The 25,689-nt window shown below is 42.3% G+C and overlaps 1 protein-coding gene across 3 annotated transcripts; it reads left to right on the forward strand.

Annotated features, from left to right (window-relative positions):
* Positions 1-1,132: 1,132 nt before the first annotated feature.
* Positions 1,133-25,689, forward strand: otud5a (OTU deubiquitinase 5a). Of its 3 annotated transcripts, none has more exons than XM_042097314.1 (9): positions 1,133-1,940; positions 3,971-4,061; positions 17,750-17,814; positions 17,930-18,086; positions 18,945-19,093; positions 21,903-22,088; positions 23,781-23,988; positions 24,366-24,482; positions 25,449-25,689. In XM_042097314.1, the coding sequence occupies exons 1-9, from the start codon at positions 1,383-1,385 to the stop codon at positions 25,568-25,570; spliced, it is 1,653 nt and encodes a 550-aa protein (XP_041953248.1). In that variant the 5' UTR covers positions 1,133-1,382; the 3' UTR covers positions 25,571-25,689. The 3 variants fall into 3 exon arrangements, with proteins under 3 accessions (XP_041953248.1, XP_041953247.1, XP_041953249.1); XM_042097313.1 differs by having other exon boundaries at positions 1,134-1,940; positions 3,968-4,061; XM_042097315.1 differs by lacking the exon at positions 24,366-24,482 and having other exon boundaries at positions 1,135-1,940; positions 3,968-4,061.

Raw genomic sequence — 25,689 nt, forward strand, 5'->3', positions numbered from 1 at the left:
CTGTTCTTACCCCAACCACAGACTGTTCACCCCACTCCCCTCCGGGAGGCCCTAGGTCCCTTTGCACCAGCAGGTTCAGTGGAAGCAATTCTTTCCTGCTGCTGTCACCCTACCAAACTCTAGCTCTGCATCCCGGTGACAACTAACTAATACTGTAGTTGGTTACATACTGTAACACTTATACATAGCCATATTCTACTGCTCTTCATACTATTCATCTTGCATATACACTTATTCTTAATACTCTTATAATGTTACTTTTTCTGCACTACAATGGCACTGTTACCACACTCTATACATATCAGTCTACACAGTATATTTATTCATACTGAATATCCATATTTATTCTGTTTTCATATATTATATTATGTTAATACACTGCATATATCTATATTACTACTATAATAATGTTACTGCTACTACATTGCACATATCTGTACATGTTGTTCATACATTGTTCATATTATATAGCCATATTTATTCTGCTCTTATAAGGTAACTGCTAATACACTGCACATATTTATAGTTAATTACTCCACCTTCTGTATATCAACTGTATACTGTACATATTTTTTGACCTGTCTATGCACCATCTGTCTATACTTTGTATATCACATTGTATTTTTCTGCACTTTTTTTGCACTTCTGGTTAGACACAAACTGTATTTCTTGTCTTTGTACTTATACTCTGCACAATGACAATAAAGTTGGATCTAATCTAATCTAATCTAATCTAATACATTTCTCAGTTGATTCATCAAGCAGACACCAGTAATTTTCTCAAAATATTTAGGTTCGCTAGTCTATTCTTCTCAGTCTTATTTGCCTTATTTTATGTATTCAAAATAGTTAAAGGCTTAGAAATGTTCTTACTCCCTTATAAACTAGGCTATGGCATGAAAAAGGTAAAAAGGAGAGGAGCCTGTGCTGTCCTCTTCAGGATCAATAAAGATAATTGAGGGATTAGTCCAGGCCTGGCTCAGTTTTCAGTAATATTACAAATGTTTAGTCATCAAATCGGAGAAACACAAAAGCTATTTTTTCAACAAAGAAATGGGGTTAGACGTTTCTAGACTGATGTAATTTAATCAGTTTACAAGAGATTTAAAGCCAATCGGAAGTGACGTACTGGTGTCGTCACACGTGTGTTGATGTTTTGTGGAAACTGGGAAGCTTGGGGAACGGGAGGAGGGAGACGGTTTGTTTTTGTTCTCCGAGCATCAACCCAGAACTCAATTTACAACATATATTAGACGTTTTTGCCCTATATCTTGAAGTAAAGATTACAATATTTGTACGGACACCTTGGAACTCTACAAACACGAACCATAATTTGAAAAGGAAGAATCGCCACCCCTGACCCCCTCCCTAAATAGAAAATCATGACAATTCTTCCTAAGAAGAAACCGAACTCGTCGGTCGGTGTTTCGGACCATTCCGACGAAGCTGATAGGAGAACAGGAACGGACTCGCACCAACATTCACACGGAGGCCGGTCAAGTACAAGGCCCAGGGCCTCCCCGCCACCTTGGTCGTATCAAGCCGCTCCACCTTCATCACGCGAGGACAGACGCAATGAATCCAGCTCGCGGCCGCAGCAGGCCTCCCCTCCTCCTGTAGGTTCAGGTTCTCCTGCCGTTCCTGTCGACGGAAGTAGCATTGGTGGAATAGCATGTGTAGCAGGGGGACGTGGAGAACTGTCAGGTGGCGTAGGCTGTGGCAGTGGCCTCGGAAGTTGCTGTTCGGGTCCAGGTTTGAGTAAGAGACGACGGCAGGCAACCTGTTCCGGTGGGGTAGCTGGTGGTGGGACTCTTGGTGTTGCTGGTGGAGGCAGTGGCGGTCCAAGTCCTGACTCAGAAGAAGGTGCTGGTTACAACAGTGAAGATGAATATGAGAATGCATCAAGACTACAGTCTATGGACCCAGCGACAGTGGAACAGGTAATGTGCCTTGTCTGATACTGGCATCTTTTGTCCAAGTGAGCATCTTGGCATGTGGTACCTTTGCTCCCCTTTGCTGTATGTGCTACACGCAGAAATCATCTTTAAAACTATGCCTAGGCTAGGCATAGTTTTATCATAATCAAATATTTTCTTCCATAGATTAGAAGATAGTCTCTAGTCTCACCAAAAAAAAAAAGTTTTTAGGTATTGGCTCAGTCATTGGAATTCAGGGAGCACAGTTTGTCATGTTAATAACAGACTGTATAATAATGTTCCTCCATCACATAACTGTAAACATTATTCATCAAACATTTTTTTTAGTGTCATTATGCCCTTTATTCGGGTCAGAGACAGGAGGGGGCACATACACTGTAGACAGATCAGTGCTGATCTCACTGGCATGGCCTGTGCAGTTTACTCCACTGCATCCAGAACATGCCACTTAGTGCTGAATAACACAAATGTTATGACATGTAGGAAAGGCCCAGCATGTCCCTTACTGAGCAGGACATAAATGTTCTAATTCATCAAAGCATCCAACCTAATACGGCCAAACTGTTATAGAAACCCATGCTGTAGTCATGCTTGAGCCCTTTAAAAGAGACATACCCCTTCTCTAGCCTAATCATGACATACATTACAAATGAAAAGCCTCGTCTGTTTTTTTTAGGCTTCTACAGCTACAAGAACTAGGCTATTGTTGAGGGCATGATGTCAAGTCAGTTGCCTAATACTATGGAGCACTAGTGTCAGGAATATCAAGCAATTTATTGCGTTTTTGTTGTTCCAAAGGTTTATTTCAAGTCCTGATGCAACCAAATTCATATCCATGGGTTTTGGAAAAGTTTTTACTGGTCCTTCATGATTCGATATCTTTGACAACAACAACAACATAAAACACCACTCCAGTGATTGTATTTTGATAAGATATTTAAAAATGGCTATAAAGTCAAGTATAGTTTTTCATTCAAACATTAAGAGTACAAATAAACCCAAACACTGTCTATTGTACTGACGCATTTGAGTATTAAGTAACCAGATTCTGTAGAGATGGTCAGGAGCCTCTCATGGGGATTGTGTTTGTACATGGGTTTACACAAAAGGCTGTTTGTGAAGTAGGAGCACCCGATATCAGCCTTTAGTGTGAAGGAGTTGAAGCGTATGTAAAGTGAGATTCCGTAGGTGTAGTACGTGAAAATCACTTCAAATCAAGTTTACCAGTAGTTCCTAGGAGGAACGAGCTGGAGACCCTGCTCTGAAAACACCTGGTTCTGCAAATCTAAGCCCAGGCTCCCAGGGGATCAGTGGAAGCAGGTGTGTGTGGCACTGGGAGGTGTGGTGCTGTGCCATTTATTGCTCTCTACTGGCCCATAAGCGTGGACAGCATTTCCATTAGTGAAGACACTGACCAGGTTGTCTTAGAAGGCATTTCATTATGTTACGGGGATGACTTGTGCAGGCAAAGGGCCACAACTGAAAAGCTCTAACATGTCAACAGGAACAGTTTTGAGTAAAGAGTACTAACTACTGTACATGAGCATGATCCTCACCTACCTTAATCTGCAGTCATGACTGAGACCCTGTGTCCTCTGGTGTCATGATTATTCACTATGTGGAGTTGTTCCATCAGGCTATGGCACATGCATCCTCCAAGATTTATGTGTGTATATTATGTGCACATTTGGATATGTCAAGAAGCCAGTGTGTGTGCTTTAACTGGTCAGTTAAATTTACCTTTACCATCTGTATGTGACTATACCAACTGGTGAAGGTAGACTAGCATTAAACATTTGTTAAATACTTTAATATGTCAGACAACTAATCTAGAGTAACGGCATGGTGATGCATTGCATTCATAGAAGTCTCAAAGTCAGTTCCTGTATAAAGTTGTGTGTGTCTGTGTGTGTCTGCGCGTGTGTGCGTGCGTGTGTGCGTGCGTGTGTGTGTGTCTGTGTGTGTGTCTGTGTGTGTGTCTGTGTGTGTGTGTGTGTGTGTGTGTGTGTGTGTGTGTGTTCTTTGTGCAGCAGGAGCACTGGTTTGAAAAAGCACTCAGGGAGAAGAAAGGTTTTGTTATCAAAAAGATGAAGGAGGACGGCGCATGCCTCTTCAGAGCAGTCGGTAGGTGAACATTCTCTTGTATGCTTAATCCCTTCACTAGAATTCCACATATGTTTTGCAGCAGTTAAACATATGTTTGACTTTTGTTTGACTTTGAGCCACTTTACTTTCATCTAGTAAATCACACAAAATATGCAGTTACCACATACCAACACCAGAGGGCGCTGTTGTAGTAGAGTTGGGTATGACTGTTGAGTTTAGGATGAAATTATTACTCGCCATACCAAAACACGTCATCTGGTATTACAGTAGCTCTGGAGAGCATCAAGACAGCATTACTCATGTATATGGTATACATGAAAAAATGTTTCACTTCATGAGTGAAATGCATAGTATAACTTCAACTTTGTGCCTTCTATCCTCTCTAGCCCAAAACATGCACTGTTGATCAAGAGTAACTCAAGGTTACAGTCATTGTACACTCCTATAAAAGCTATGTCCTTTTTTGTCCCACTCCTGCCTGGATTTTGGATTTTTTCTCCTCTTCCTTCCTGCAAAATTCTGCAGGTGGATGTTTACATTGGATGGATATTTTTTGTTCCCATTCATTCATATTTCTATTTTGCACACCAATCCTCACGTTCACACCAAAATCAAAGTTCCTAAAATGCTCTCGTTTACCCTGGGACCCACATGTCCTGTGCTGATCCTGCAGGAGTGCAGGCCTCTCTACTCTACAGTCCAGGAGTAGCATCTTGTGAAAGGACACAGTTAGTGTGTGTGTGTGTGTATGCAGTGTGTGTGTATGCAGTGTGTGTGTATGCAGTGTGTGTGTGTGTGTGTGAGGTATCTGTAAGAGATTCTGGTTATGACTTGATGCGCTTATCCTGGCCAGAATAGATTGAAGGTTCCGGAGTCTCTTGGCACTCTGACAAGGATGTAAAGGGCAAGTGCAGCGTGTTTGCCCGTCATGATAGTCATGCTTCTCTGAAATGTGTCTAGATGTGGTGGTCTTGCGGTAAGCCCACCTTCTTACCGAAAGTATCGCTTTAGTTGTAAAGTGTAGGCTTAAATGGTAAGCCACACTTGATGTGCATCACACACACACACACACACACACACACACACACACACACACACAAAAACACACTCAGAGACCCTCGTTAACACCTGTATTCATCATTCGGAGAGGTGTGTGTGTGTGGTCTTTGCCATTGCAGTTTTGATATGATTCGAACTCTGGAGTTTCTGTTTCTGTATCTGTAACTGCTTTATAATCAACACACACACACATGCACTCACACTCAGAGACCCTCGTTAACACCTGTATTCATCATTCGGAAAGGTGTTTGTGTGTGGTCTTTGTTTTGAGGTCTATGTTTATGATTCGGACTCTGTATTAGTTTCTGTTTCTGTATCTGTAACTGCTTTATAATCAACACACATACACTTACACTCAGAGACCCTCGTTAACACCTGTATTCATCATTCGGAGAGGTGTGTGTGGTCTTTGTTTTGAGGTCTATGTTTATGATTCGGACTCTGTAGAAGTTTCTGTTTCTGTATCTGTAACTGCTTTATAATCAACCTAGATGTTTGAATGTGCGTGGCGTTTCTTGTCAATGTTGCATGGAGTAGAAAGCACAGGGGAAGCATCACTCGATAAGAAAGATACACTGCCTGACAAGACTGCCTCCCTCTCTCTCTCCCTCCCTCCCTCTCGCTCTACTTTTTTTTTTTGCTTGAACAGAATGTTGTTGTAATTAGCGTCCCTGGGTCACAGGAGGAATGTGCACTTCTGCTTTTGATTCGTGGGAAAAAGGAATCAGGTGTCACCTAGCGGAGCCCTGCCCTAGCTCTGAGCACTCTCACTCTCGATTTCCCCGCCAACTCTTCAGAGTCCACAGTCAAAGGAGGGGGGGGGGGGGGGGGGGGGGGGTCCACTGGCCCGCTCTCTCGCCCGCTCTCTCGCCCGCTCTCTCGCTCTCCCTCTCTTGACACCAATGACATGGCCATCTCTGTGTTTGTGTTCATACACACACAAACACACCCACACTTGCACACAGACACACACAGCAGGACAATAGCGAGCAGAGCGCCCTGACCTGGGCGATCGTTGAGCCAGTGTGTGGACTGCGATCTGCTCCACTTCTCTCTCTCCTCTCCTTTCCGCAAAAGTGCACTCGTCCATGAGCAGGACTGGTCTTCACAATTAATGCCATTAGCTTCCATATTTCCTCTGGTCAGTACCGGTCTAAGGTAGTGTTTACGCAGTGATGTCCTGTCATGCGCAGCCTTTGTTGGTATGACAATCAGCTGATGGGGGCGGTGGCGTTGTGACAACTTTTCTACTTTGTTTTCCCTCCTGCCAGTGATTTGTTGACGTGCCCGCAGTGATACTCCGGCGTTTGTTTTCAGTCCCACATCAACTACCCCGGAGTCTCTGTTAACAGATCGGACCCACACTGGAGGGCAAGTTGTCTCTGTGAGGGAACTTTCTGTACTAGGCGCTCTCTGTCAAGGTCTCCCCCTTAAGCTGGCTTGTTTCATTAGTTGAGAAAACAAATACAAGCATCTCTTTTGCAGAATTAAAGTGTGTGTGTTGGGGGGGGGGGGGGGGGGTGGCATTTCTTCGCATTTTCATAAGGAAAACTGGTGCGTGTCTAGATAAAATGTTACTTAACTGTAATCTCATACTATCATAAAAACAATGTGGATTGAGCAGTGGTATTTTTTTTTTTGCTTTGCTGTCGGAACCCTGTCTGCTGTATGCAGTCAGCGTTGCTACCATACCTGTGAGAACTATCAAATTTGCTCCTGGAAACAAAATGGCACCATATTGTGGATAGGAATAGATGCTTGACTACCTCACAAGACTTATCGTAGGAGGCAGTCAAACCTGTGCCATCACATCCACCCACTCACCTCTACACACACTCACAATTCAGGTGTTCTTAATGGGCGTCTCCAAATTCCAAGCACATTCCAGCATCTCTGGTTTTGCATATTAGACTGTCAGCGCTGTCATCAAGATGCATAGCTATAAACAAGCAGCATCAATGTCCTGTTTGGACATATCTGGCATTTCATTGATTCTCCCAAGCCCTCTGAGCAGGTGGTAGGTCTGCAGGGCAGGTATGTGTGTGTAAGCATGTGTCTGCGTGTGTGTGTGTGTGTGGGGGGTGGGTCACGCGGCTTTAGTTAGGCGTGGCATGGATTCCACTCAAACTGAGACAACAACAACAACGTTTCTCAGCCTGGGGAGTGTACAAGCTTAAGAGCCCAATTGTTGGGATTTGTAGAAAGCTAGACAGGCGGAGGTGTTCCGTTCAGCGGCCAGTCAGTCCACACGTGAACATGTCAGCTGGACTCCCGTAAAGCGCTGCGAGTCAAACATGGTGCATTAATTCCAATGGAATTCTGTCTAACAATGGATGGAAACTAGATGTACCGCATAGCGGTACAAAATATGACCGCCGCTCAGTCCTGTACATCCGTTCCGCGAAAATAAATCACACTTCAATTTGTCTCCATATTTTACTCCATCCCCCACTCTTGAAACTTTTGTGTATGCTTGTTTGGCATGCCTGAGTGTGTGTGTGCGGCTGCACAGAAAGTAGCCTGCTGGTGCTGAAAAGGTGAATAGATTGTAGAATAGCCAAAGAAGATGTAGCATTGTTATAAAACCTTTAAAATCTCTAAACAATCACAAGTAGGGCAGTTCATCACAGTTCATCCATTGCAACTGGATTGATGAAAGGTCACTTACACCTGTAGGCTACATTGTATTTGGGAAAAGCAAAAGGTATCAGCATAATTTTATTTATTTATTTATTTATTTATTTATTTATTTATTTATTATGTATTTTTAAACAAAAACATCTCTGTCAGTTCCATGCCATTTTCAACAGCTATCAAAAACAAAGGTCATTTTTGGATGGATGGATTTTTTGTGAATGTTTCTTCTTCTACATAAGATTTTAGTCATCTTTAGTTCATGTAATACTTTATTGTCAATGCACAAATTAAGTAACAGTAGTCTGAAACGTTATTGTTAATGCACAAATTAAGTAACAGTAGCCTAGTCTGAAACGAAATGCTGTTTTACATCTAACCAGTGGTGCAAATAACTGACATGTCCAAATGGGCCTTGATGAAATGCGTCGCTAGACTGTTCATACACATTTTAACGGGACAAAGTTGAAGAGCTTTTGTCCGTTATTGTTAGTGCAAATATAGGCTGATTCATGTTCCCTTGCATTGTTTAACTGAGGTCCATGGCTAGTCTGGCTTTCATCAGACCAAGCTCAATCTTTTAAGAAATCAAAAAATAAATAGCGGGCAGATCAGGCTGGGTTCACCCAGCCTAGTCCATAGGCACCCGATATTGTTTAATTTTCCGATTGAGATATACACGCTCTGGCTATTCTAAATGCAAAAATGCATCAGGGAGTTATGACAAAACGGTAACTAACAAACTAGATCCTAATAGAAAGCTGTTAGCTTCCCTAAGCTACAGGTAGGATTATAAGGTAGGCCTATTTACAACATAAATTGTCAATAGGCTATGCTGGCGACACAAATAAAATCTCCTTTGGAAACCAATGGCTTACGCCTTACAGTATCAAGCGGACTTAAACTGTCATATCGTGGCGAAAAGTTGTAATAACATTCACGCAGCTCCATGAGTCAAGGAAAGCGCGAATGAAGTAGCCACTTCTAAATGGGACCCACTACACAGTAGCTTAAGGTGTTTTGCTAAAGCAGCCATAATGAAATGAAGGTGTCATTGTTTGATACTTCACACACACGTGCTTTTTAATTTCACAGACTACAACTACCAAGCTGTAATCAAAGCACATCGATTCCCCTCTCACACCCTGCACGCACTTAAAACAAAATAAACAGGCGTCTCAGTCTCACGCATGTATAGGCAAAACTGTATCAGACCGGTGTAACGTTGGTAAATCTTCCATTGCACAGAATGATTTTGTAGCACGTGCAATAAATGACAGTCGAAAGATACAAACAGTGCTCCTATACATTTGCTTGGTATAACCGCATTTATAGTTTTCTACAAATGCAATAAATCAAATGCCTCCATCACTCAACCAACGCTAACGGTAACATTACCTAGGTCCTTATTGATATTACAAGATTAACGTACCTGCAGTAAAAACCAAGCATGTCCGATAAACATCCTCAGATTTATTTCGGCTTCAAGAAGAAATGGGAATTACACTTCATGTGAACATCGTCCTATCCTTATTAGATGTTCGCTGCGGTAAATTACAGTCCTTGTATGAAGCGTCCATTGTTTTTTCCAACCCACTTTTAACTTCCAACAAAATTACGTCTCACTGCAACGATGCGCCATCTAGTGGACAAACGACTACTTCTCGCCAATACTGAAAATGCAGCCATGATGATGATGATGAATATTTATTTTGGCTTTCTTTTAATCCTACTGAATTTGTAATTATGTATCGGCCGTTCTAATACCGATAGTATGTGGGTGCCTGTGTGTGTGCATGTGTATATGTGTGCACCGCCATTTACAGGCCAATGAGTGTACAGTCACTAAATGTACACATAACCTAATTTTTTTAGACCCCCCCATGGATGAAATTCTACTAAACTTGGCATACCCCCGGAGAATGCCAGGTCAATCATACACATAAAATTTGGTGCAGTTCTGAACATCTTAACTGAAGATAGGGGCGATTAAAGCAGAATAATATTGCATTTTCATTTTTTACCGGGGGGTGGGGGTGCAAATCACAAATGAGTGATTATGAGCCAGGTTGATGTGGGCCCTTGAGACCAACATACCATAAAAGATTCTTCATCCTCAGTGCCACGGTTCAGGTAGTTATTTAGGAAAAACTGTTTTTTTTTTTGCGGTTCAGGGGGCCCAGCACGGGGGGGTTGGTGGTGGTCCCCGGGGATGAAATGAAATTTTTCCGTAAAAGTCTAGTGGGGCTACATACCCACCAAATTTCATGTACCCCGGTAGTTCGGTGTCCCGGGTATCAATGACCAAAAATTCAGGGAGTAGATGACGGGAAAAATTCTTGAATTGTGTGCATGTGTGCGTGTACAAATTTATGTTTATGTGTGTGGGTGTGTGTGTGTGTGTGTATGTGCGTGCTTGTGTGTTTGCCTGCGTTTGTGCATGTGCATGCATGCGTACATATGTCTACTGTGTGAGTATGTGTCATACGTATGATTACTGTAAATGTATGTGTGTGCGTGTGTATCTGTTTATGCACATGTGTGCACATGGAATGGGTTAACATATGACCCCTGGAGGCAAACATACGGAAAAAATTGGTCATCCTAGGCCCTACAGTTCTCAAGATATTCACAGAGAACTGTGTCTGCCCTACCCTCCTTTCGGGGGGTCCAGTCCAGCGGGGGGGGGGGGCTACAGATCAAAACGAAGAATGACGGTTCCATGCTATCCATGTGGGGGTACATGCCCACCAAGTTTTGTGTACCCCGGTCTTTCAGTGTCCCGGGAATCATTGACGGAAATTTGGGCATGCGAAAAAGAAAAAAAAAAGAAGAAAAAAAAAATCTGACTAAACCTATATGACCGCCGCTTCGCTGCACGGCGGTCATAATAATACAGACGACTGAAAAACGCTTCCAAATGGTTCTACTGTAAATTTGCCTTAAAGGGCTTTAGGGTTATAGGTTTAGAGTTTCTTACAATTTACTTAAACCTATTATGAAGGGTTGGGATCATGGAGTTGACTGGAATCTCATTCCCATCCCATGTAAAAAGCATTTTGTTTTGAAAGAACCAAAGAAAAAAAACATTTAGATAGTATGGCAGTAGAGGTCATATAATTGTAAAAATTAGGAAAGGATGCACTCTAAGTTATTTAGCTATCATGTATTGTCTTTTTTTTCTCTTGCAGCAAATAGTTTGAAACACTTGCTACAAGAGCATAATAACTTGGAACGCGAACTTCTTTTTATGATTTTTGGATACTGCACAACGTGCCCAACCACCAGAAACGGGGAGAGCATTGGGGTCATACTAAAACAATTCTAGATTCTAGAAACAAGAAACAAAATTAGTTTCAGTATCAGTTATTTAAAAGAGGAACAGTCTCACTAACATCTGGAAGCAGGCTGGGAGGGTGGTTCAGTACGTATGGACTTGCTCTGCACTTCTTGTGTGTCTGTTCCCTCTTAAATCAGCTTTGAGTTAAGGGCCCTTTCGTTAGATCAGAGGCTAGTGTGTTACTCTGTGAGAGCAGATGGGACAGACAGCACAGAGAGATAGCATCACAAATGAGCTAGCAAAGGAATGCAATGCTGATCAAATCGATTTCATAAACGTGTTTTGAAACAGCAGATCATATGATGAACAACAAAAACAAAAAAACAAATCATAAGAGTACAACAAAATAGTCCACACTCTTATGAATGAATGACTCATGGTTGTATTTGGGGTTGGCCTGTTTGCCCTTACACAAAGGACATAGAAAGTAAAAGAGATAGATAGATAGATAGATAGATAGATAGATAGATAGATAGATACTTTATTGATCCCCAAGGGGAAATTCAAGATTGATGTCAAACTGAAATAAAATACGATGCCAGCATCTAGAACTAGACCAGCACAACACTAAAACTCTGTTGTTGTCTTGGCTATAGTGATCATCCTCAACTATTTATCGATGTAATTCACAATGTAGTGCTTAATGACTACTTGTTATGTGTTGCGTTAAGCCTCTAAGAAGTTGTTGTTTTGTTGTGTTGGAGAACAAACAGTGGGTCAGCTGTACTGCTATCTTGTCTTTCCAGTTTGTTTTTGACAGGCCGAGCACAATTAAAAGGCCTGACCTCAGGACATCATGTAATTGCGCTTGTTGCTCGTCACAAACACAGAACAAAGTTTGAGGGCATGTTGGAACCTGGAGTATCACAGGAGATTCCTGAAGCCTCACCTATCATCATATTGATCCCCCGTATACAGAGCGCCGCAACAGGCTTAAGATTTCAGTGTACTGTTGTAAAACAGTGGAAACGGACAACTCATGCTGTCCTTTGACCCAACAGTCACTTCTCCAGTCAAAAGGGCAAATGAGTTAGCAGAGCATCATCAGTCAGTCCTGCATCATGTGGTAACGTTAAATAACAGTTGCATTAAAAACATTTCCTTAATGACCAATTAAAACTGGAAACAATTTCATTTTAGAATTTTTTTAATTAAAAACAGTTGTATTAAAAACAAAAAAACAACCATCAGTATAGACTGTGGCTGTCTGGTAGCTATTTTTTCAATAGTTGTCTTCCAATTCTTGCTAGCAACAGGGCCCTTTGCTCCAGTGACATTGACTGTCGACGTGAGTCAATCCATGCTTTTTGCACGTAGGCCCATGCAGTCACGTTCAGACACACTCAGACACCCTTGGCTCTTGACATAGACTCCATACACAGACATTCCTCATTGAGAAAGACTAGCCACGTCTCCCACCTTATGCAATGTATTCGAGACCTCTCACCCAAAAGCAAAGGTCAGTGCCCTAACAAGATATTGTACGAATTAAAAGTAGCTTCTCCAATATCTCTGCTGTCCGACATTTTTTCTTTTTTTGTTGTCCAGGGCTTACTCGAAGCCCGTTACTCAGATCACTAAGTACCTGCAACTTGTCTAGCAGTCATCATGGGTTTAACCATATTGGGCAAGGGTGATTGCACATCTGTTGTGTGTAGACATGCACGGACATTGACGGTGTAGACAGATTGCAATGGTGGGTGTGATTCAGTGTTATGGCATCCACGAGACCCAACACATAGTCCCCATGACTCACTTACTAACAAAGCTGCATGTTTCGCAACCAAAATCTTCAAACCCCCTGGCTAAGTTTCCATGGCTGGGGTGCACTAGTTCGATTTTGAGCAAGCCCTTTGAGCACATCATAAGGGTGGAATATTTCACAGACAACTGTAAAGTCAGCATCAGTCTGATTCACAATCAAGTCTTTAACTGGGGCTGCACTATTTTTAATGGAAATCGCATTTGAACTGATACTATTAGTTATTGGCTAAGGCTGCACATAATAGTGCAGCTCACAATGGTTAATTTGGTCACATCTATGATTCTTATTCGTGTCATCCTCCTTGTGTGACAGACAGTGAAGCTCACCTTTAAAGGAGTGCTGTGCTTGTCATGAACTAGGCTTGCTTAGCAGTCAGAAGTGACCCAACTTAAAATTGAAATATTAAACTGAAGCTTGAAAATTGTATTGTAAATTGTCCCAATGTTCAAAAATCGCAATTAGATCGTGCAGCTCTATCTTAAATTCTGATTTTGCTAAAGTCTATTTTACTGCATATATTTTTCTGTCTGAGAATGTAATGTGATCAGATAAGGTTGTTGAATAGATGTCAGTGGTGAAAAGCATTCAGTAGCATTGTTCCATTTGATGCACAGGGCATCTGGTTGGACTGTGTGAATGGTTGTTAGTATTGATTTTGTGGCATTGACTTAATTAACGTGTTTGTTTCGGAGAGGAGAAAAGGTGGAGATGCCTGGTCACTGAAACCTGACAGTGCAGGGCGACCATCAGAGCGGTCAAATACACTATTAACCAAACAGTAGAGTAACAACCAGGCCAAGGTAGGCCAGAGTGGTGGTGTCAAAAGTGAGAGCAATTGTTCAATGTAGATAACATGTTTTTAGCTATTGACAGCCTTGTTGGGGGTTTTCTTAGCTTCACCTGCAGGTGAAGAACATTTACATTACAGTAATTTCCTGCGTATTAGCCGCATTGTGTATAAGCCGCAGGACAGTGTTTTATGCAAGTTAAAAGAAACAAAACCATATTAAGATACATTTTTCTTCTTTTGCTTTTACCTTTTGTCTTTGTTTTTTTCAGCAGCTGCTACTAAGTAACTTAAAGTCTGCATATAAAAGCCAAAGAGCTTTTACACCAATACTCAACTGGCTGACTTTCAGTCAATCGAATAGATGCATGGCCAATGAGGCAATACGCCCGGTCATTTGGCACGTATTCTTACCCACCAGCAGACTGACACTGTTAGGAAATTACTCTCGGGGTCAGGCTACTGTGGTGAGGTCTCTTCTATGTTATCTGGCCTCAACTCTAAATGGGGATCATTCCAATGAAATGCATAAGTTCACTATCAATCCAGCACAGGAAGTTAACATTTTAGATTAGACACATTTCATGGTAAGAAAGCCAATTTCGTAGTAAAGAATAGCATTGCATTACATTCATATTTAACTATAAATTTTATTTTAAGCAACATATGTTTTGGGTAAGTAGTTAGAAAACGTCCATATGATTGTCCATGGCATTAATATGCCTGAGCTTCAGTCTTAAGTTAACAACCCATGTGAAGTTAGTGCATTAATAACCATCAGAATTGAATAGGCCTACGGAGTCTCACAGAAACCCTGACATAAGACTTTCCCATACTTCTGGCTTGTTCACAAGAAGTTTACAATTATGAACTTAAGTGCATGTATACAACCTATTTGAAGACCATGAGCATGCATGTTTAAATCTAGGTCTATTTGAAACCCATTATGAAGATAAAGACATACATTACATAAATACATTTGAATTACAATACACTCCACAACCCCTTTTCTACCCAGCCATATCTCCATCTGCAACCCCTAACATGTAATGCACTATATAAACAGGTACGATAAAATAAATTATGAATTAACTATACATGTGTTTGATACAGGGGTCAGTTGTGCAACTAAAGGTGTCTAAAATCCACACACAAAGGATAAGTGAACTGTGCTATGGATAAATTATACCGTAATTTCCCAACTATTAGCCGCGGCTTATACATTGATTTTGCGAAATTTCTTCAGCTATGAGGTTAATATGGCAGTTAATATGGTATTGTTGTCTAAACTGTTACGGTAACTTATGAATCAGTCATCTCTAGCTGCTTTTTAGATTTCAGAAATGAGAAACATTTTGCAAGGCAAGGCATTCTGGGATAGAATGTTGTCAAGGACCGCAAGTAGGACTCTGCTGACGACACAATTCCTGATATTAAAGTCAGCGGCGGAACTAGAAAAAAAAATTGTGAATGAACTATCCATGGGGTTGACCCAGGAAACCACGGGAAACCTCCCATAATAGTATGGGGTGCTAGTAAATGGCGTCAAGAGTGACCAAAGTACTGCTCCAGGACTGCATGGATAGCCGTTATCAGGCGCTCGCAGGCCAGGTTAGGCTGGGCTCTTTAGAAGCGCGCCATTCTGCAGTCTGAGAGGAGAGTGGCCTCTTTCTCAGAATTGTGCGGGTTGGTTACGAGCATCGGGCACTATCTCTGTTGCACATTGGTGGAGGCGCGCTTGTGGTTTCTTTTCTCCTCCACAGCCGTACACATTCTCATTTCTTCAGAAGTTTATCTTTGCGGCGCTCATTTTCTCAGTACTAGGTTCGGCTCTTCCTCTTTCTGAGTCCTGGCGAAAATTTCACATCAAGGACGGGTCGAGGCGGAAAAGGTCACCAGGATGACTTCTTGTGTGATTGAGAAACTGGCCTTTGAAGGCTCTGTCCAGGCAGTGGTTGAGTGTGACTTTTCTTTGAGGCTCCAGACAAGTGACTGACCTTTTAGTCATCCAGACCATACCTTGTCCAGTATTGTAGTAGTGCTGACAGGTTGTGATCAGGGTGTGGTCACGTGAGGTCTGACTCTGTGTCTTGACACAGTGATGGTTCACAAAACTTCCTGAAGGTAATATGTAATAGTGTCAGTTAAGCATAAAGTACACCATAAACTGCAAGGCATCAATGTCAATGGACAGAAGACTCATACCCATAGCTCACTTAGCTCATACCCATAGTCATGATGTTTACAAAAAAATACCTGCCATATCTGATCAGGATTAAGGGACACTTTCACCTCAAAGTTTTATTTGCCACTAATAGTAGACTCTTTAAAACGACTTTTCTCCTGTTGATGCAGATGTGCACCTAGAAACCACATTGCTTGGTGTTTTTCTGACTTGTGACCAACCCACACAGGGAGAATTTGAACAAGTGTCACGTAGTAGTTGAGATCACAGATGGAACGAAGCAACATGGTCGGGATTTGATGGAGATGAGTCACAATAATGCAAAATAGAGCGTGGGGGGGGGGGAAATCCCAATCATGACCACCCATGCACTCAGCGAAAAGAGTGTGCCGGTGTGTGACGACCAGGTCCTGCCCCCCCCCAGCCCCCCCCACCCACACACACACACACACACACACAGACACAGACACAGACACAGACACACACACATACCTCAGGGCCGCCAAACGAAAACAAAAACGAGACGGAAATTACACGGTTCCACTCCCTGGCAGGAACTAAAAACTCCAGCCAGGTTCTTCCCCTCCACTCATTTGTAATCAGTCAGGTTAAAACCCCAGGTATTTATGATGAATCGAATTGGTTTTGTGTGGGTTTTTCTGTTTTGTTTTGTTCCATGCCACATCACCCACCCCATGAGGTCCAGCCCATACTCTACAGTCTGACGTGTCCTCTTAATTACTGCACAGGCTTCTTCCTGAATTTGCTTGGGCTTGTTGCTCTCAAGCCCATAGGAATGAAGTCATGCGTGGTTGAGCCGATGGAGAATCCAGAGGTCTGGTCTTGCCAAAAATGTCTGTTTATGTCCAGAACAGACGGGCACCTCTGGGGTGGTGTGCTACGAAGAAATGGTCCTTTGAACAGCATGCACAGGCTGCTGGTTTATTCCAACCCTGGGGTATGGCGGCAAGGTGTTCTGTTCATGTTTCGGCACAGGACCTGCCAGGCTCATGGAACAGCAACTGGTGCTACACAAAGCTTTTACTCGCACTTCTCCAGGCAAATCAAATGCAGGAACCACATTAGCATCAAATAGTAAATAGTTCAGTCTCCACAGTAACTGCTGGGACTTGGCAACGTGGTGTTGTTTTGAATTTGAATGAAAAATACATTTTTCATTGGCATGGCCTTTTACAAAAAAGGCCATGGCCTAGACTATTTTTCCTCTTTTTTAACAACACCATTTCCAAAGTTAGATTTTGCATTTTTTTTACCCTGCAGTTCTTTGAAGCTGTCTAACTTTGAAATTGAAAATAGCACTATTTAAAAAAAAAAAAATGTGTTTGTAGTTCGCTGAACTAGATTTTTGCATTTTGCCTCCTTTTTCAGGCCACTGCTGCGAAAGAGGAAGTAGTTGACTAAGATTCTGAGAACTATAGCGCGCGAACGGGTCATGTGACTTGTTGGAAGTGGCTGCGGCGGGTGTGGTGGTGGTGGGAGGGGGGGAGCAGAGCTCATTTGCATGCCGCAATGCTTAAGTGAGTGGAGAACGAGATGAGTAAGATGAGATGCCCACATCACTTTGTTTACATCTGTTGCCTCTTCAGCTGTCACTCAAACTGAACCATGCCATACAAATAGACGAAGCCCGCCAAAAATGAGCCGCAGGTTGCAAGAAGGCCGTTATTTACTTTAGATATTACCCATAACTAACAATACCATCTGCCTTCTGAGAATTAGCTGTAGTGCATTCAAAGGACATAATGCATTTTAAAGTCTTTGAGTTTCTAAACCATGCTATTTCAGGTTAATGATGTTAGATACAGTCATCATCTTACCCAGTTAGTGGTCAGCAGAACGAGGAGTTTATAGTTATTGTAACAGTAAAATGTAAGTAATATTAATTTAATAAATAAACATGTTCTCTTTTGCACAGCTGATCAAGTGTATGGAGACCAAGATATGCACGAAGTTGTTCGCAAGCACTGCATGGATTACTTGGTAAGTCACTCACTGGTTGTCCAAACATTAGGCTGCAATACCAGTCTAGTGAACCACATGGTTTTTAAATTGTTGCAGTTTGATCCTTAACCAAACTGTCCTGGTTTAATTTCAGATGAAAAATGCAGACTACTTCTCAAATTATGTGACAGAAGACTTCACCACATACATAAACAGGAAGAGAAAAAACAACTGCCACGGGAACCACATCGAAATGCAGGCAATGGCGGAGATGTACAACCGACCGGTGGAAGTTTACCAGTATGGCACAGGTGTGGATGCAAGGGTCATGAAGCCTCTCAGCTGGACTTGAGTGTATCAAATAAGTGTTTGGCAGGAACCTCAGTATCCAGTGCCACTTCATAGTTCTGAATGTTGATGGTACTACAATATCAAGTCAATTTATGGATAAAGGAATAACAAGAATATAAAGATAATAGGGTCTAGCTTTTAAAAGGTTTAAAAAAACATATAAAAGTAATAAAAAAGAAAAAGAAAAGGCAATGAAGTGATATAAAATGCAAAACATGACGTAGTGAATAAACAACTAAGTGAGTGAAAGGCAAAAAATAAGTGATGCACCAGTGATGAATAAAATAAACATTAGATAATGATAAAAGGAATCAGAATGAAAAAAGCCAAAACTAAAATGAAAACATCTAAGACAAATAAAATGAACATGACACATCAGAACCACAAGTGGACATGACCGAAAAATACAACTTCTGAATGAAACAAAAGCATAAACTCAAATTGAACTAAAATGCAATTACAAAAAACACATAGTTAAAACCCAGGGAAATCTAGCATATTATAGTGAGTTTTTAGTCTGTTTTTAAAACTTTCCACATGGACAACAGATCTTTTATTAGATAGGAGACTGTTCCGTATCAATAGTTTAGGATTAGTAACCGTGAAATCTCACTCGGTATTTAATTCAAAATTAGACCCAGCTAAAATCAACAAAAGCTTATCTGAGGACCATAAAGCCCTTGACGGAACATAGGGGATCAAGAAACTTGAAATAAAGCTAAAGGTTCGCTCAAAGCCATAAAAAAAAGTCTGTCTGTAATGGAGCACACGCTGTAACGGACATCACAGTAAAAGGCCTCTGTTCTTTTTTTGTGCAGAACCAATCAACACGTTCCATGGCATTCATCAGAACCACGATGAGCCAATCAGAGTTAGCTACCATCGGAATATTCACTACAACTCTGTGGTGAACCCCAACAAAGCCACCATTGGAGTTGGGCTCGGGCTTCCTGCCTTCAAACCAGGGGTGGGTACTGTCTGTCTGCTTTGGCCTGCACATACACGTAGCATCAAATTTCTCAATGACTGCTGGTACAGATACATTTGACTTACAGCATGCTCCACAGTCTGTCTGGAATTGTAGTTGTGATCAAATATAGTGTGATAAAAGAACAAAATGAGGCGTCCTTGGTCTCAATTGAATTGCTAATGTCAAAAACGTTAACGTGTATCTACAGGTGTTCCAAAAAGTTTTTAAACACCTATTGCCTCTCTTGTTGTATGGTGAATATAATGTGGAACCTCACACACATGGGTGCTTTTGAAGACATGCGCTACAAACAGAGTTAGGAGGATACTCCCCAAACATGCCAGCAAGTCCTTGCTGCTGGGTCTGAAATAAACTCCTGACCTTGATTGACCCCTGTCAGAGTGATTGATTTAGAGCACATGGGTGTGACTGATGCCTCTGTGTACTCGTGCACGTCCGCCCTTTGTCAGCTGGATGGACCCCCTAAGAGATGTAGCACACACAGATCTTACAGTTGAGTGCGATATCGGGGGAGGGTAGTGCTACAGTATGTGCCTAGGGGGCAGCAAGGCTTGGTACAGTTGGCTCAGAATCAAAAGCAGTGAGTTCCAACCTCCAGCCTATTCAGGGTGATGTGGACTCAGAAGGAGAAGTAATTGTTGGCAACATACTGTATTTAAGGACTTTTACTTAAGTCTGGTCTGCTGCTACTGGTCCGTCTAGACTGCTGTTATAAACCTGATCTCTGTTACCCCTGTGTTTAACGAACTCATTAGAGATACTCATAATGCTCCTGTGCCTAAGTGTTTCAGTATCATTATTAGGCATTTGCTGTGTAAAGCAGTCGTTGTTCCGTCTTTGTCATCAGGAAACCAAGTGTGGCCACCTGACTCAGATAGGCCCTCCGTGTTTGCGGAGCGGAGAAGTCAGAATTACGTGACAGTCCTCAGCTCATCAAAGCCTCATCAGAGACCGAGGAAGCACCAGACCCGTCCCTGTTCCAGGACACATGAACATCAAAGAGCTGGGAGGCACAGCTCGGACAAGGCCAACATTCCACACGTCCCTGTCTCTCAGGGAAATCCTATTAGCAGTACACTGTCTTGTTTAGGCTGGAGACACCCTTAATGATAACACTGTGTGTTGGTCAACAGGCAATGAAGCATCTGTGCTGAAATAGCCTTAAGTAATTAGAAGAAAAAAGAACACTTTGTGTGCTTCCTCTTCCTTTGACTTGGTCAACCTTAAAGCCCTACGGTTGCATTAGTATGTAGTCAAGTGTTCGAAAGAACAGACGCACCATTTCCCAAATGGTGATTGCCCTGCTTTGGAGTTTTTGTCTCGTGTGTTTAAACTGCATGTGTCATAGCTGATGTTTGCTAGTGGCACAATTTCAGGGGGCTAGGTAAACTAGTGAAGTGGAAAGGTTTGATGGTAAAATACATTCCCTCTCCCAGTACACAGTGAATGTACAAAATCAACATGCTTAGATAATACCTTGTGTTCTTATCTGTTAAGTCTCCAGGAAACCACCGTAGTCTTACCCACTGTCCTCCAGATAAAATGCCAAGGAGCAGGCACGCTTGACTATTGTATTGGTCATGAAGTGGCTGATAAAGGTGGTAACACTGGGGTATCTAGGTTACTCACTGTGAAACACAGGCGTTTTTGTCCCAGTTTTGGAATTGTTATTTGGAGGGGCGGCTGTTGACTGGCCGTATTTGGGTCAGTCCGTTCCTTGTTGCTGCCGGTTTGGCAGGTTAGAAGACCATCCATGGGATCCGGAAGAAACACTTGTTGATCTGTTGGAAAGGCAGGGACACAAAATATGATCAATCTGTGAGCACTTTTTCATAAGTTTGCAGGGCCATTTTACTCTTTGCAGAACACTGGTTCTACTTGGAACAACTGAATGAGGAGGTGTTGTTGAGAACTTTTCTTTGCAATGAGCACCACTGCAGTCCCAAGTTGTAAGGCTTTTAAGTGAAGTAGAACATAGAACTTAATTATTCAATATGAGAAAGCCAAAGAAGCCTTTATCGGTACTGAGTTCAGCCAGCATGTCCTGGGTATGTATCAGACACTGCTAAGCAGGTCCTAAGCAGACCTTTTTGTTTGTTTTGATCTGCAATGTCCTGTGTCATGTTACTGTTGATGATTTGATAGTGTAAACATGCTTACAATTCAGATGCCGTTCAAAACACAGAGGCTGGAGTCTGAACAGAACAGTTTCTCATACAGGAAAGAAAACACCTGTGTAGGGAGGGGAAATGTGATTTAGTAGAGAGTTGCATAGTATTACATGTTCAGTTATCACTAACACCCAGTCAGATTCTGTTTTAACGATTTGTCAGCTCTGATGAAGCGGAGACGAAGACCAATGCTTGTGTCCAGGGCAACATGCAGATCACTGAATGGGCACATTTCATCACTGCTTGTGCTTGAGCATGCATGATCATCAGCCATCAATTATAGAAAAGACTGAATGATATAGGAAAAGGGCAATGTAGGACATTCTATTCCAATGTAAAGACGTAAAGAGGTCCTCAAAATGAATTAATAAGCGTTTTCTGTCTAAGGTGGTGTTGAACTTTAATATGTTTATACACTGAACCCTGGAGTGTTAGTAGCGTAGTGGCTAAGGAGCTGTCATGCAGTAGCCTGTAAAGTTGTGGGATCAATACCCGGCTTCCACCGTTGTGCCTTTGAGCAAAGCACTTACTGTATGTACCATGTTGCTACGTTATCTTGGATGTTACTGTCAGAAAAGTAGAACATTAGGTATTCTGCTCCTTTTCTTTGGCAGTATGCTGACACGTCGCTGATGAAGAATGCCATCAAGACGTCGGAGGAGTCGTGGATCGAGCAGCAGATGCTGGAGGACAAGAAGAGGGCCACCGACTGGGAGGCCACCAACGAGGCCATCGAGGAGCAGGTGGCGCGCGAGTCCTACCTGCAGTGGCTGCGGGACCAAGAGAAGCAGGCACGGCAGGTGAGTTCCCTGTGACACTTGTGGCATTTCTTGTCAGCAAATTGTAAAATGACTAATATGCATTTCTTAGTCATTCTTTTAAGACCCTTAGTTCCCACACTTTGGCTTTTGGCACTTGTTACCTACATGTAAAGTTGGCCCTAATTCAGTCGTTTCAGGGTGATACTGTTTGACTCTTGAAGCATTGCCCCTGAAGGCTTACCTGCAATATGAGGAAAAAAAGGATCTGTCGGCTCGCAAACCTTCAAAGGAGATTAGTTGCTCTATTGCCTCATTTGAATTCTGACTTTGGCTAAAGGAGGAGCATAGTAAACTACAGATAAACTACCAGTAATTGAATAACACAATTTGACATGCAAAAGGAGTGACACTCTGCCGTCTGCAAGTCACAACAGTGATGTTGCAATATCCAAACTTGGCTTGGACATGAACCAGTTGGATACCTTGAGTAATGTTTATGTATTTACGGATTTCATCACTTCTTTGTTTAGTTGGGGAGTGTCAGATTATTTTCAAAAGGGCTGGGCTTTGTTACGGTGGTTTCAGTTACTGCTAAGGTATCACCGGCTTAAATGCATAGATAGCATACAGTTTACAACAGTAACATAAAGACACACAGTTGCTCTCTCAATGCAGCTACACACACACACACACGCATACTAGATAATGCCTTTGCATATGTGCAAACAGGTGGCACTTATCGCTACTGCCGAAGTCCTTCCAGTCAAGTCCTTCATCTCCTTATGCCTCTTGAGACTGCTCCTGGGCAGTTATTTCAGTCACACCCCAGATCGGAGCATGTTCCTCTCTAAAGTTAATTTTAGTTTTAACATGTCAGACTGACATTGAAAAAACCTTGAATTAATGTTAAAACTGACAAAAACGACATATAAAATGGTCATATTATGTTAATTTACGGCAAGACAATTGTCATTTTCAAACTCATGCTACTCTCTGTGCATCTGTTAGATTTTTGAGCTGGCTGCTTCTTTGGTGATGCTTAAAATAAACAAATACAGGGAAACATCACATACGCCTTCTTCAAAGAAGTAATCGGCTCTTTTTAGTACAGTGCCTGACTTACTCATAGATGTGCCATGTTTAACCAAAGTCCTTTTAGGCAAGTCCCTCCACTCGGCGGCCATATTGCAACGCTTTTTAGGCACTTATCGGGCATCTATTTTGGTAGAAATGCGCCTGCGCAAGGCTTCACGACACCAATCTTACTCCAGCGGCGAGATCACAACACATGATTGGCATGATGTCTTCACAACACACCACATTATTGGCTCAATGTATTCGCAACACAGCACATGACTGGCTCAAGGTATTCACATGTCGACGTTTTGACGCGGAAGGGGTGTGATATGCGTAGACAACGGCCATATTGGTGTTACAAACTAACCCCATGCATTTCTATGGAGGACTTTTGGAGTGCTGTGTCTCCTCATTAGAAAGTCTCTGGTTTAACTCTATTGGCTACCCTGTTCATCTTTCTCAAACCGCCCTGTATTTTTGTGTTGGTGTAACTGCTGCATTTACGTTCTTGATGTGCCTACAAGAAAAGAAGACCCTTCCCCACCGACAACTTTTAAATGTTTCCTTTTATTTCTTTTCTATGTAATCACATGCTTTCAAAGAGTTTTGAATAGTTTGGAAGTGTTCTGAGTGCTGTGTATGCATTTTGTGCAGCCTCGTAAAGCCAGTGCCACCTGCAGCTCTGCCACGGCTGCAGCCTCCAGTGGCCTAGAAGAGTGGAGTGCCCGCTCTCCACGCCAACGAAGCTCCGCTCCCTCCCCAGAGAACCCCGACCCTCTCCACTCAGACACCGCTGCTAAGCCCCCCTCCCCGGCAGGAGCTGCCCTGGCCATCTCCAAACCCCCCTCACCTTGCGCACCAGGTGAGCATGACTCTGAATCCCGTACAAATGTTAAATCTGGTACAACTCTGAACATGTGAATGCAAAGTCGTCTTAGCGGAACATATCAGTAATATCTTACTGCTATGTTCCAAGGTTCTAATTTACACTAGGTTCATGATTCCCGTAAACATTTCAACTAGGAACTCCCATCATTCACTCTCTAGTATTTCCTGCTCAGACTGTTTCATGGTGGAAAGAGGAAAATGGATAAACCCTGGGTATTTGGTTGACTCGTTTGCTTGTAGACATTTTTTAAGGGCAGAGATCACAGGTGCTCTTAGGTCCCAGTGGGAATGTGGGACTTGTCTTCTGAGCTCACAGGGGGTGATTTCCGAGCCTGTGCTCTTGTGCCGTAGGTCCCAGTAACCAGGCGTGCGTCGGGCCAGACAGGCCCACTTCCTCCTCTCTGGTGTCCCTGTACCCAGCGCTGGGGTATCGTGCCATCATGCAGGAAATGTCACCCACTGCCTTTGGTGAGGCATGCTCCTGATCACCTTGTCCGTCCAGTTCATTCAAAAAGAATTTCGACTGTTAGCAAATACATTCTTAATGTGCATCTCAACTTATTGTCACATTTCGTTAAGCGTTGACTCGTGCATGGTCTTGTCTATGGGCTGCATCAGGATTCTGCATTTGACCGGTCTTATACAGACTCAGTGGAAAGATGGAATTTGTCATTTGCTGTGTGAATGAAAGATGATGTAACTCTGATTTCATGTCAGATATGACTGAGTTCTATGGAAGGAAGGAAGGAAATAATAGAGCAATATAACAGAGAACCAGTTCACCCTCGGTGACCTGAGCACAAGTTCACACCTGGTGCACCTCAAGCAACATGCCTTTTGCAGTTTTACAAATAGTCCTGGATGTAAAACTGTGGTGGCGGCACTTTGTTTTCAAGTATCGCTACATAGTTTCATAATATGATAAACATCTGTAACGTACCCAGTTTGCTTCAAAGGGGTATAGTTGGTCAGAGTACTGTCTAAATTTGCTGTTATTCACCAAGTATTTCTTTCCCTCTGAATGTTAAACGTACTGTAAGCGATTACACTTTTTGTCACATTAAGCAAACATCTCACAATCTACTAGCTGTCCATTCAGAGTACACTATAAACAAAACAGTAGTTTTGCACAGCCTTGATTTAATTATTGAAAGTCATAAAGCAATACTGTTGGATAAATGTGCTGTTTAATTAGCTGTTTAGGTAACTCCTGACCTCAGTGATTATGCTGATGGTTGGTACAGATACATTTTTGGAATACAAACTTTGAGCCATGACGACATATTTTTTGACAAAACTTTTATTGAAGCTTTTTCTTTTTGCCATAGAAGAAAATAACAACATCTGATTTTGCCCTTCCTAAGTTTGAAACGATTTTCATTTTGTGGGATAGTACTTCAAAGACAAACATTAAACATTTGTTTTCATCTCCAGGTTTGACAGACTGGGAAGATGACGAGATTTTGGCCTCCGTCTTGGCAGTTTCACAACAAGAGTACCTCGACAGCATGAAGAAGAATTCAATGCATAGAGAGCCCTCTCCGGACAACAGTTGATGGAGAGGGCAGAACATGGAGAGGGCAGAACAGGAGACCAATCCTGTCTTTTCCTTCACTCGTTCTTTATCTCCACCTTCACCTCTCCTCATTACCAATAAAGATCCTTCATTCTCGAA

This window comes from Alosa sapidissima, chromosome 7, assembly GCF_018492685.1.
Source record: "Alosa sapidissima isolate fAloSap1 chromosome 7, fAloSap1.pri, whole genome shotgun sequence".
In the NCBI taxonomy this organism is placed as follows: domain Eukaryota; kingdom Metazoa; phylum Chordata; class Actinopteri; order Clupeiformes; family Clupeidae; genus Alosa; species Alosa sapidissima.

Excerpts from the sequence above, each read along its gene's own strand:
- otud5a (XM_042097313.1), top strand. The coding sequence starts at position 1,383 with ATGACAATTCTTCCTAAGAAGAAACCGAACTCGTCGGTCGGTGTTTCG. Across the intron at positions 18,087-18,944 it reads AGTTTACCAGTATGGCACAG|AACCAATCAACACGTTCCAT; the intron begins GTGTGGATGCAA and ends TTTTTTGTGCAG. Across the intron at positions 24,483-25,448 it reads AATGTCACCCACTGCCTTTG|GTTTGACAGACTGGGAAGAT; the intron begins GTGAGGCATGCT and ends TTTCATCTCCAG.